This window comes from Schistocerca nitens, chromosome 2, assembly GCF_023898315.1.
Source record: "Schistocerca nitens isolate TAMUIC-IGC-003100 chromosome 2, iqSchNite1.1, whole genome shotgun sequence".
NCBI lineage: Eukaryota > Metazoa > Arthropoda > Insecta > Orthoptera > Acrididae > Schistocerca > Schistocerca nitens.
Window position 1 is genome coordinate 1,091,447,463 of NC_064615.1, and position 13,585 is coordinate 1,091,461,047.

The following is a 13,585-nucleotide window of genomic DNA, read 5'->3' on the forward strand; positions in this document are numbered from 1 at the left end:
TTCGGCAGCATCGATGTTCCGACACTTCAGCGTATCATGCAGAATTTCGCTATTATTCTGCCCCATATTATCGCCAATGATGTCAGGTATATCGAACATGTCATAACCTAAATACGAATATCTGTAGTGATGTTTACGTGTTGAGTAAAGAGTATGCATGCCTTAGTTTGTAACTAATTTACGTTTTTTTCCCTATAATTCACTAATTGTCGTTCTGTATTTACGCGAGAGAATTCTTCGGCTCGAGGGGCCTCGTTTATCTCGTCGTGAATTAACAGTTCATTTTTTGTTGCCCTTCATTGCAAGCCATCTTGGGCTTACATTTCAGCAAGATAATGCACAATCGCATATGGTGAGAGTTTCTACTGTTTGTCTTAGTGCTTGCCGGTCTCTTAACTAGGCCAGCAGGATTACCGAATCCTTCCCCAACTGAGAACTTTTGGCATCATGATCTGGGTCCTCCAACCTGCTCGGGATTTTGACAATACAACGCGCCACTTGGACAGAATTTTACGCGACATCCCTCATGTCATTCAACAGCTCTATCAATGAATGCCAAGACGAATAACTGCTTGCATAAGAGTCAGATGCGCATCAACCCGTTTTTGACTTGTTTAAATTGTGAAACTGTCTCTCTTGAATAAAACATCAAATTTTTCGGAAATTGTAGTTATTTGTTTGTCTCTATGTGTACATCACATCTACCGATTCGGATTCGGATAGGTCCTTCATGCTGCGTCGCTTTTTTGTACATGTTGAAAGCTATAGCCAGAGCTGCAGCGCGCCGAATAGGTTAAAGTGGTTTACGGCATTTTAATACCCGTGGGTGAGGGTAAAAGACTTCCGTATGAATTGGAAGCATTTCTCTGGACTGTGCAGAGTTCTTCCTACAAGTCATGAAGGAGCATATCTTCTGGCGCAAACAGCGGAGGAAACAGTGGCAAGTGCTGGCAGATCGTTCGGCCATTTGCATAAGGGAGTGCGAGCATCTGTGGGCAGAGGTGAGCTGAGGTGAGGTGCGCGTATTTACGACTGTCGCGCCGCACAATGGGGCGCCGTTTCCGCGTTTACCGCGGCCCACCAGAGGCAGCAGAAACACCGCGGCCGGGCCGGCGCCGCCTATTGTCTGCCGCCGCTTGTGCTGCGCTGTTATAACACAGCCACGGAGTTCAAACGCACCGTTCACCCGAGCACGTCACGTCCAGCTTTATCGACTGCATAACGCGTGACAGCACTCGAGGCGAAGTCGACGGGCACGTATGGACTAGGGATGGGAAAAAACGACACCGGAATTTCAGTCCAGAATACCAGTATTTTTTGGTATTTGTCTTCCATAACAGGTGTTTTTATTTTTTTACTAAGAACCACCTGAAAAAAATGAAATATCTTATTCATTGCAGCAGTGCTAAATTTTTCGTTTTTAATTAAACCTTTTATAAAGGACGAGTAATTTTTATTCGTAAAATTTGCACTGCTTTGAAATACTGCGTTACTACAGAAAATGGGAATAGCGGTCAGTGTTATTTTAATAACGCTGCCTATAGAATCGAGCAACAAACACATAGCGTAAGATGTGGAATAGCATTGCAGAGACGATAATGTACCTCTTACCATATGGTCTGACTTATTAGATGGTATGCATGTACGTGCAGTGTGCAAGACATGCCCTAACTGGTCTGTATAGTAGTTTCTCACTCTCGTCTTCGGACATCACTTGTATTACAGACTGGACCGTACCTAGCCTGGAAGTTTTTATGAAGTGCAATATCAGGGAAGTACAATGCTCCATTTCCTGTAAACGATTAACAACGGGAGGAGCCACAACCAATTTGTGACGTAATATAAGAAGAAAACTTCACAGTTCATTCGTAGTTTATAATAAAAATAGAAAGCAGCTGATGAGCTGCCTGTGTCTCCATAAAATGCCTTTTTCTGTTTATAGCACTTGAGATGGGACAAATGAAGATGAAAAATACGGTTCTTCAACCTCAGTTTTCAGTCTTCAGCACTGATTCCTCGTAATGTCCAAATAGTGGTAGGATCCCCGATTACAACATGATTTTTAACACAGTTTCAAAAAATTAAAATCAGTAGGAGAATAATCGTAATTTTTTGTAGTAGTAAACCTTTTATCACTTTCCTAGAAAAGCTGCAAATGGTGGACGGAATGAACTTCCCTTTATTGGCCTAATTCATCTAATATTTTGATTCTATGTGTTTCAAAACTACGAAGTCAACATTGTCCAGTCTTTGTTCAATTTCTATGTTTAATACAGGAGATAACAGGAACAAAAAACTGAAAATCGGCTATTTCAGAAACCGATCATCCTGAGCGGTTTTAATATGCCGGTTAGACTGTCGTTGAAGAAAAGTGATATAATCGAAAACCGGGTTTTACAACAATAACCGTCATCTCTACTACAAAAATGGTTCTGAGCACTATGGGACTTAACATCTGTGGTCATCAGTCTCCTAGAACCTAGAACTACTTAAACCTAACTAACCTAAGGACATCACACACATCCATGCCCGAGGCAGGATTCGAACCTGCGACCGTAGCAGTCGCGCGGTTCCGGACTGCGCGCCTAGAACCGCTAGACCATCGCGGCCGGCATCTCTACTACAGACACGCTCAAAATGACCCATCGTTGTTAATTTCTGACACAAACTTTTGTAAGTTACCTGTATAGATTACGAAGGGTATAGGGTCGCCACATGGAGGGTATCTGCGTAGTTCATGAGAGGTGTCTGTGCAAGACATGAAATTTCTCTAATAAAATTCCGGAACACGGAACGATAAATGATTTTAATTAGCATCAAAAATGGCTCTGAGCACTACGGGACTGAACATCTGAGGTCGTAAGTCCCCTTTTGAACCTGGAACTACTTAAACCTAACTAACCTATCACACACATCCATGCCCGAGGCAGGATTCGAACCTGCGACTGTAGCGGTCGCGCAGTTCCAGACTGAAGCGCCTAGAACCTTTGGGCCACACCGGCCGGCCCTTATCGCACCTTGGCAACTTAAGCACAATAGCACTTCGATGAGAAGGGAACGAAAGCTTTTTGTCACTCTCCAGTCTTACACCGCAATAGCAGGCAAGAAGATTACCTGTCAGTAGGCGTTATGAAAACTCAATACACACACGAATTCACTTATGCTGTCATTCTAAGATGCTGGGAATAGGAAAGGAGGGCAGCAGTACAATGTAAACACGTTTTAATTAATTGTCGGGAAGGTAGAGGAAGCACAGATGCATAATAAGTCAATACATGACTATAAAATAGACAATCAGCATTAATTCAGTGAATATACGCAGTTGTGAATGATTGGAGCATGCTCACTTGCCGATTACTTCTCCTGGCATTTTTACTGTATGCACCGCAAGTATGAGATGCTAAAAGACATAGCAAAAACGTTAAATTTTATTTAAACGTTATCAAAGACCTAATATGGACACCCTTCTAAATTTGTGTGACTAAGAATCAAAATAACTACATATCAGCTTACTCAAATAATACGACTTACTATAGCTGAACATCGCTGATATAATTAGAGTCTAATTTATGTTGTAGATAAAATTTTACACGAACTTCAAATACACTGAAGCGCCGAAGAAACTGGTATAGGCATGCGTATTCAAATACAGAGTTACGAAAAACAGGCAGAATACGGCGCTGCGGTCGGCAACACCTACATAAGACAACAAGTGTCTGGCGCAGTTGTTACACCGGTTACTGCTTCTACAATGGTAGGTTATCAAAATTTAAGTGAGTTTGAACGTGTTGTTATAGTCGGGGCACGAGCGATGCGACACAACTTCTCTGTGGTTTCGACGAAGTGGGGATTTTCCCGTACGACCATTTCGCGAGTACACCATCAATATCATGATTCCGATAAAACATCGACCCTCCGGCGTCGCCGCGGTCTGAAAAAGATACTGGAAGAACGTAACCAAAGATGATTGAAGAGAATTGTTCAACGAGACAGAAGTGCAACCCTTCCGCAATCTTCTGCAGATTTCAATGCTGGGACATCAACGTCAACGTGGGAACCGTTCAACGAAACATCATCGATATCGGCTTTCGGAGCCGAAGGCCCACTCGCGTACCCTTGATGACAGCACGAGACAAAGCTTTACGCCTCGCCTGGGCCCGTCAACACCGACACTGGACTGTTGATGACTGGAAACATGTTGGCTGGTTGGACGAGTCTCGTTTCAAATTGTATCGAGTGCATGGAGGTGTACGGGTATGGAGGCAAACTCATGAATCCATGGACCCTGCATGTCAGCGGGGCACTGTCCAAGCTGGTGGACGCTCTGTAATGATGTGAGCCGTGTGCAGTTGGAGTGATACCGGACCCCTGATGCGTCTAGGTACGACTCTGACAGGTGACACGCACGTAAGTATCCTGTCTGATCACAGTCACAATCTATAGAGCTATGAAACAGGCGCTACCATGGAGACTGTAACACCATAGCTCTAATGTGGTACTGATTTATTTTGCTTTTGTTTCATTTAATGTTACATTGCTGTGTTTTTGTAAATATTGTTTCATTGAATCGATAACACAAAATTGTATACTCCTTTCTTTGTACAAACTTTGAGTCATGGTCTGATTCTATGCAATGTAGTGTATCTGCAATTTATATTCTTTGTCCCATTTGGAGGGAACAAAACTTACTGTATATAATTGTAATTTTGTGTGAATAATTATTTGTAGAGATGTCAATATCTGCAAATGTTCTGTTTTGTTTAAAATGATTGGTTGCTGTTATGTAAATTGCTGATCCTCACTTAGGGCTCTTAGTAATTTTGTGTATAAGAGGTAGTGCGATTCCCCTCGGGAACGGAACTGTGTAGCGCGCGCAAATTGTGGTTGGCCTAGGTGGAAAAGGTGGAACTGATAGTCAGTCGGGGACGAGCCAGCAGTCGGAGGCGAGCTATGAGTCGGGGACAAGCCAGCAGTCGGAGGCGAGCTACGAGTCGGGGACGAGCCAGCAGTCGGAGGCGAGCTACGAGTCGGGGACGAGCCAGCAGTCGGAGGCGAGCTACGAGTCGGGGACGAGCCAGCAGTCGGAGGCGAGCTACGAGTCGGGGACGAGCCAGCAGTCGGAGGCGAGCTACGAGTCGGGGACGAGCCAGCAGTCGGAGGCGAGCTACGAGTCGGGGACGAGCCAGCAGTCGGAGGCGAGCTACGAGTCGGGGACGAGCCAGCAGTCGGAGGCGAGCTACGAGTCGGGGACGAGCCAGCAGTCGTAGATGAGCTACGAGTCTGTGCACTGCCATGTAAAAGACGCATATGGTGCTGGTTCCGAGAGAGGCTTTTCCTGCTACTTCCCAATGCCTCGGATGGATGGATAAATAGCTGGAACTATTCTGGAATTTGTATCTATCATCGCCACCAAGAAATGACAGAGTCCAGCAATTCTGCCTGCAATTCCACCTACCAACATGCAGTTGCCACCACGTTGCGCAATCACTGTAACGTAATACTATAATGATGTACAGTGAAGGATCAGCTTTTTGGATGTGTTATTGTGCTGAAATATAAAGTAATTTATATCTGAATTTATGTACCTACCTTGACTTTTCTCCTCATCATAACACCTCTCAGGGTCCTCTCAGTTTGAACCAAAGTGATTACCGAGTGTCCTTACTGAAAGTACGTTAAAACCCAGTTTTCTAATTAATGCTTCTTGAACATAGTAAAGTGAAAGTTAAAGTTAATGTGACAAGAGAGTGAGTTAGAGTTAATGATGCTTGCTGAAAATAATTTTCTTAGTAAAAATGCTTATTAATGTGTTGTTACCAACTTCAAATTAAAATTTCTCAAGACTGAGGCTTATAGAGTTTTGCTTAGTAAATGATCACATTACTGCCTGTTGTTAATCTCAGAAAGTGGGTCAGTATCTTACATTAATGTTAATTTTATGTCACACGGTAGTAAAAGTAGAAAACTGCATAGTAGGAAATTATATGTTCATGATTACTAAGTGTTTGTCTCTCTTGTGTGCATATTAACAGTATAAAGATCACTCAGTTTGTGTAAGCCCTGAAAGTGATAGTGTTCTTCTGTACCTGTTATAATGTTGCAAATAGTTCGTGCTGCTTCAACTGTTAGTTTCAATCTTACCATAAACATATGAGTGTGTCAGAGTTCATTGCACTCACGTGTGGCCAAGTATAGGTTGTGTTTATCCGTTAAAATTACTAATAACTATTTTCTTCAACGAGAATGTTAATCATTCTCTTGCCTAGTTAGGCTGGCGACCGTTTTCCATTATCAGTTAAACAGTGCAGATAGGCAAAATTTTGTTTGTCACCATTTAATTATTTACGTAATTCTGACTTTCACTTCCGATAAGCCACCCCCATTAGGAATAACACGGTCAACACAACAAAACTCCTCTCAGAGGGTAACACTGCTCTGTTGCTTTATACCATAACTGCTTTTAGAAAATAGTTTTATGTCACAACCAGCATTGAGGTTATGGTGCAGTAGTAACAGCAGACAAGAGTGTTATAAGACGTGTACAAAATAACGTTGTAGAAAGCCGAAGCATCTGCGCCCAGCGAACAGAATCTCTCCGGGATATTACCTTTCAGACAACGTTCTTTTTTTATTTTCGTTTCTAATAGGAAATCGGCAAAACGAATACCCATGCAGTGTCGTGTTTGTCAGCTACTATAAGAATAAACAGAGTAAATTTTAATTTCTTTTCTTTCTACTGGTTATCGGTTATCATACGCATCATCTGATAAAAATTTTATAAATATTTGCCTTTTGGTGGTAGGCCTACACAGTGGCACCGAGCACCGACATCGGCTACACCTGTGGTGTGAGTAATGATAAATAGAAATGAAAGAAATTGTGTTTCAGGCTAAATTCGCTGAGGTTCCAACAGGACGTCAAAATTTCGAACAAAAATTCAATTTGATAAAAGTATGACGATACAGTACTGTTGTTTGAAAAGGAGTGTTGGATAAATAAAAAGTGAGTCGTTGTGCGCCTTTCCTGGCACACCAGCTCTTTGGCACGACTATCGATTACCCGGCTGTACTACGATCTTTGCCCCTGTTGTGACCTGGCTGCGGGTATTTGCGGTCGGGGAGTTGGCCGTCGGACTCGCTACGAGGCGCTGGGACGTGCTTGAGGGGACGATGGAGCAAAACACGCGGGCTCGGCCAGCAGCGGCGCGGCCGGTCTGCCTTGCAGTACGCTCACCAGTTCGTGGTGCACCTTCCTGCGACGGCTCTGGACGCCCCTGGTCGCATCGCTTTGGTGCCTGTTTTCTCGAGCAGACCCATCCCTGGAGACCACCTCGAACAACGCTCTCCATCGAAGGTGTAAGTGGTTTTGGTGCCTTCGTTTCGTGGAACTATTTGCGTTGTTGGTTGGTTGTCCTAATGTATGTGTTGTTGAAGTAAGAGCAGCCGGCAAGGTGTGTGATCGCATGGAGACCAAGAGTCGCTACTTCCTTTAAGGAAATCAGCGTCCCCAAGAGATGTAGTAACTGTAAGGTATTGATCAGCTCATAGTCTAGTTATTGTTTTCTGCATACAAAGCTTACACAATTGGCAGTTACATTGTAGACCTGTGCAACGAAATCAAAGTGCACGAACTTAGTTTGTTGTGAAGTTGTGTATTTGAATAACGTGACATTATCTTGAAATTATTCCCATTTTACCTTTGTACATATTGTCGGTCTTAATCACATGCGTAAACATTGTTGGGTAAACTATGAGAGTGTGAAGGTCTGATATTATCTGACAGCATTGCATTGGTGTAAAAGTCTTAGTTTAAATGTTTTCCAGCATTGATATTGGTGCAAAACTTAAGTAGTTTCTATTGAAAGCATTTATCGGTTTTTTAATTTATACTGTTTATTGATCTCTTAACTTATATTAACTGATGTTTGGCCGGCCGAAGTGGCCGTGCGGTTAAAGGCGCTGCAGTCTGGAACCGCAAGACCGCTACGGTCGCAGGTTCGAATCCTGCCTCGGGCATGGATGTTTGTGATGTCCTTAGGTTAGTTAGGTTTAACTAGTTCTAAGTTCTAGGGGACTAATGACCTCAGCAGTTGAGTCCCATAGTGCTCAGAGCCATTTGAACCATTTTTTTTGATGTTTGCTTGGTTTTTGGCATGTTTTCTGCGGTCTGTTTGTGTTCGAGTTTTGTGCGAGTGGGGGTGCACAAAAGCTCTGTCGTGTCGTCTAATGGGAAGTGACTCAAGGTTGGACCCCGGCGTTTAGGTTTTGTTTTGGACGGCTGGTCTGCTGCTTCCTGCATTTCAAGTTAAGTCACCTTTAGCCCAGGGCAGCCTCAGATCACTGCCCATTTGATAAACATTTAACATCTCTCGTGTATTTTTTTTTAATTAAATTTGCTCGCCAATGAATTATATTAAGTGTAACGTATTGTGCTGGTTGTGTTATTGCTCAAAAAAATTTTATCTGACCAAAATTTTTCAATTACTTCAGATTTATTATTCATTAAGTAATTCTAATTTGCTGATTGCTCCGCGCGGCCGCTACGGTCGCAGGTTCGAATCCTGCCTCGGGCATGGATGTGTGTGATGTCCTTAGGTTAGTTAGGTTTAAGTAGTTCTAAGTTCTAGGGGACTGATGACCTTAGAAGTTAAGTCCCATAGTGCTCAGAGCCATTTGAACCATTTTGCTGATTGCTTGAGAAGGAAGCCATTGGTCTTTTTGGATATCGTTTTTAAGACGGCGACATGTTGATTGTATGTTAGCTGTTTTATAAATGTGGTTTTAAATAAATTGTTAATTTATTGACCTACTAGTTGTTGTGTTTAAGGAGTGACATTATTGGTGCCTTGTCCTTCCATGGTAATCCCTACTTCCTGCACAAATGGCAGCAAAATACGAGAAGCACAAATGATATTTCTGAGGGTAGTGAAGAGCTGCACGAGAAGAGATTTAATAAAAGATGAAAACATTCTAAATGAGTTGAAGGTACATGCCATAAAAGCATTAGTAGCTGATTACAGAGTAAACAACATCTGAGTAAACTGAGGAGCGATAGACTATGAAGGAAAATCCTGAAATACAACGGAAACGGGAGACATAAACTTTATGAAGACTAAGAGGAAGATAATTAATCCCAGTATGTGAGAAAACAACGATGACGGCTAAACAAAGGCACTTAATACACGGTCCAGTCACATTAATGTGACCACCGCCTGTTTCCTACGTCACTATGCAACAACCTCTCACAGACGGCAGGTGGCAGCACTAGCAGTGGAGAGTATACAAAGAGTCGAAAAACAGTGCGGTCATGTCGTAATGCAGAAACGGATCGAGTTTGCTAACGTCCAGAAGGGCACATTCACTGGATTGTGCCAAGGGTAGAAAAATTTTCGAAACGGCCAAGTTCGTAAACTTTTCGCATGTCGCTGCAGCTGAAGTATACCGGTAACGACGGCTGCACAGATGTTTACTGGCGAACAGAAGTGCAACTTCTGTACGACTGAGTGCCGAGATGCAGCAAGGGGCTACCTACCGGCGTCGTTTGTGCGCCGGCTCACGGCGCTAGATGCGCTGAAACCTTTTACGCATGCGCGAAGCGAGCTTTGTCGACCAATCACAGCGCTCGCTGGCACGTATGCGGCCCCAGGCATCGTTAAATGTTAAACTTGCTTTGGCAGTGCACTACCTGTTTCATAAGTCGATTTTTGACCCGTTTATTACTTCTAACATGGATCCGTGGATGAAGTCATGATCATTGAAGAAGGGTGCGGTTTCTCCATCGCCTTCACAACAAGGGAAGTTTCCAGTTGAAATGAATGATGAGGGAGGACGACCAAAGGAAGAACAATCACAAAAAGGTCCAAAGGCTATTGATACTACGGGGGGGGGGGGGGGGGGGGAGAGGGGGGGGGTGTCCTCGGTAACATGGCACTTGGATTAAGAAGCTTTCAGTACCCATGGGCTTCGCTCTAAAATTTAAAGTTACTGAGCTCTTGACTGACTAGGGGTCCGCCATGGATTTTCGACTGTAGAAGGGGTCCGCCAGCTGAAAAGGTTGGAAAGCCCTGCTTTAGTGAACACTGCTGCGTGAGGCCCCCCGCAGCAGGTGCCTGGCTCGTGCACGCTGACTGCGGTTCATCGGCGACGAAAGCTGGAGCCCGCACGCCGGTACCGCAAGTGGACGTCCATGAGCGGCGACAGGTGGCCTTCTCAGACGAATCATATTTCATGCTGCATCTGACACATGACCGTTGGCGTGTACGGCCCTGCAAGTACCGTCGGACGCGAGGTCAGAGGAAGGAGCGTTACATCTGGTGATGGTTTTCGTGCCATCCAGTGGGTGATCTCGTCGTCCTGGAAGGCACAATGGATCAACACGTGTATGCGTCTATCCTCGGGGAACATATCCACTCCTACATATAGTTTGGTTTTCCTGGGCACTATACTATCTACTAGTTGGACAATGCAATGAGTTACACAGCTCGCAGTGTACGTGCGTGGTTCGAAGAGCAGCAGCCGTCCGCTGTGGCCGAGCGGTTCTAGGCGCTACAGTCCGGAACCGCGCTGCCGCTACGGTCGCAGGTTCGAATCCTGCCTCGCGCATGGATGTGTGTGATGTTCTTAGGTTAGTTAGGTTTAAGTAGATCTAAGTCTAGGGGACTGATGACCTCAGATGTTAAGTCCCATAGTGTTTAGAGCCATTTGAACCATTTTGAACCGCAGCAGGGCACCAAAGGCCCTGAATTTAAACCCAATCGAAAATGTGTGGGGACACGTCAACCGAGCTGTTCGTACCATGGATCCTCAACCGAGAAACCTAGCGCAGCTGGCCACAGGCACTGGAGTCAGGGTGGCTCCGCATCCTTCTCTGTAGCCACCAGAACATCGCTGACTCTCCTCATGCAGGTCAGGGCTGCAAATGGTAGTTATTCAAGCTTTTTATAAGAGTGTGTATTGAACCGGGGACATAGAAATGGAGGAGAGGCTTCGTTCCGCTGTAGCTCGCAGTGGTCTTCAACCCCACAACAGGCCACAGCAGTCCACCCACCTCGCCGCCGCCGCACACTGAACCCGGGGTTATTGTCCGGTTCGACCTCCAGTGCACCCCTCCCCCCCCCCCCCCCCCCGCCCCTCACCACCGGGGAACGTCTCATACCAGACGAGTGTAAAACCAAATGTTTGCGTGGTAGATTGATTATGGTGTACGCGTACATGGAGAGAGTGTTTGCACAGCAATCGCCGACATAGTGCAACTGAGGCGGAATAAGGGGCACCAGCCCGCATTCGGCGAGGCAGGTGGAAAACAGCCCTAAAAACCATCCACAGGCTGGCCGGCACACCGGACCTCGACGCTAATCCTCCGGGCGGATTCGAGCCGGGGACCGGCACGCCTTCCCGCTCGGGAAGCAGTCTGTTAGACCCCGCAGCTAGCCGGGCGGGCCCTTTTGATATGTGGTCACTTTAATGTGAGTCGACAGGGTAAAAATATTCATAAGCCTGAAGGTATCTCGTCTTTGGAGATGAAGGATAAATCGTCAGCGATGTTCTGTTTTCAGCCAAATATATTGCATCAGGCAGAATATTCTGCAAAAAAAATGGTTCAAATGGCTCTGAGCACTATGGGACTTGACATCTGAGGTCATCAGTCCCCTAGAACTTAGAACTACTTAAACCTAACTAACCTAACGACATTACACACATCCATGCCCGAGGCAGGATTCGAACCTGCGACCGTAGCGGCAGCGCGGTTCCGGACTGTAGCGCCTAGAACCGCTCGGCCACAGCGGCCGGCAGAATATTCTGCAGATCAAGCCTCTGCCTTTCAGGACTTTTCGACAACAATCGGGCCACTTTAGGCCATTTCATTTTAGACCATCCAGAGAAATTATTCTAGGCCCAAGGGACGAGTACATATGCTGCAGAGGTAGAGTACTTCCAGATGGAATTTTATTTAATACACTCTAGTATAATACAGTTTTAATTCTAAGAGATTCTAACTGTGTTCTTCAGCAGCTCTCGCATCTTATGTGGAGCTGTTGCATCAACAAGGATATTCACATTACCACGTTCGCTTGAGTTTCATTTTACAGTTGTCCATTTATAGTAATTTTCGTTAACCAGGCTCCCAAGATTCGATACATAAATATCGTCTGGCTCCTAGCCTGTTGCCAGCCTTCCGATCTGGCGTCACTCTGGCGACTTCAGAGCCAGTTTCGTTGCTTCTCAACTGCAGCAGCTTCTCATGTCGCCTCACGATACTGAGTGGACACCGTTGCAGACTTTTCCACGACAGAGACATTAATGTGACCACAATGAATCTAACCCGAGCGCATTGGAGTCTCTAGGTTAGGTACATGAAACACGACAATATATGCTATTCCTTTTGCCAAGCTTATCATTAAGACTATTCGGTAAATTAAGATATCTTTTTTTTCTTATTAGAAGGTTGACATTAACGACGTCATATACTTGGCGGCTACAACTGACACGCAACTACTTCACAGAGATCCCCTGTGGACAGTAGTTATGGTATGTTAGTGGAACTTGGTAAATATGATAATGCGTTAATGCGGAAAGCATTTACTCTGGAAAAAATTTGTTACAATTTTGACCAAAAGTTGCAAATCTGGCGCTGTGATTGCGAGAAAGACGTACAGAAATCTTTCCATATGTAAGAAACTGGGAATGGGACGCGGGCAGAAAAGGTTAAACAAGTGAGAAAGGCATAATGTTGATTTTGTTATTAGCCGCCCCTTACACAATTAGTCGACCCGAGCACCAGAGATGTCGACGAGAGGCTCTTCAGTAAAATGACGTGATCAGCAGTTGCGGTGGAATCTGAGCACCGTGTTCCTGTATACTGACCTTCAGGTCGAACAGATACCGAACGTGTCTCCGATAAACGCGTTCTCTTACATTTACCCAGAGCCAAAAGTCACACGGATTCAGATCAGCTGATCTCTCAGGCCATGCATCTAGAAAGCTTCTGGAGGTAAAATTAAAGCAAGAACAGCCGTCGGTCGCAAAAATGAAGTCTTTTGACCTAGGTTTCGGCACTACTAAGAGTCGCTTCTTCACAAGTAAAGCTCTTAAACTGACATGTCACGTATAAAATAAATATCAAGCGATAAAGCTTTAACCACAAGGCTGCTCACACATGTCGAGCTACGGTAGCATTAGAGTCTGAAAGCATGTACTGACATCGCGTGTCTCCTGGCACATTTCAGTCGGCGTTACCGTGTCAATGCATCACTGTAATTACTGCCATTCTCATAAAACCGTTCCATTTACAGCGCACATTCTCTCTTCTCCATAACCATTTGTTCACTCACGTTACGGTTTGTCAATTGGTTTGCGTCAATGCCATAACGTCATACAAGCAGCGCATATCTTTCCGCGTTAATGCATTGGAGTATCTACCAAGTTTCGCTGCCATATGATAGTTACAGCCCACACTGGACTTCCGTGAGAAGCTGCACTTTAATTATAATCATGTGGCAGAAAATTTAAAGGAAGACTAAATCCGTGTTTTTTTGTTTCCATTATGTGTTTCGCCGCATTATTGTGGCCAAAATAGACACAAAGCC

General features: G+C 44.7%; 1 protein-coding gene across 1 annotated transcript; it reads left to right on the forward strand.

Moving 5' to 3' along the window:
* Window positions 1-896: 896 nt before the first annotated feature.
* Window positions 897-5,267, forward strand: LOC126235564 (variant surface antigen C-like). Its single transcript, XM_049944282.1, has 2 exons — window positions 897-1,001; window positions 4,935-5,267. Exons 1-2 carry the CDS (start codon window positions 897-899, stop codon window positions 5,265-5,267), a joined length of 438 nt encoding a protein of 145 aa, XP_049800239.1.
* Window positions 5,268-13,585: the final 8,318 nt, after the last annotated feature.

Coding starts and splice junctions, on each gene's coding strand:
- LOC126235564 (XM_049944282.1), top strand. CDS start 897: ATGAAGGAGCATATCTTCTGGCGCAAACAGCGGAGGAAACAGTGGCAA. Junction 1,002..4,934: donor GCGAGCATCTGTGGGCAGAG/GTGAGCTGAGGT, acceptor GGGACGAGCCAG/CAGTCGGAGGCGAGCTATGA.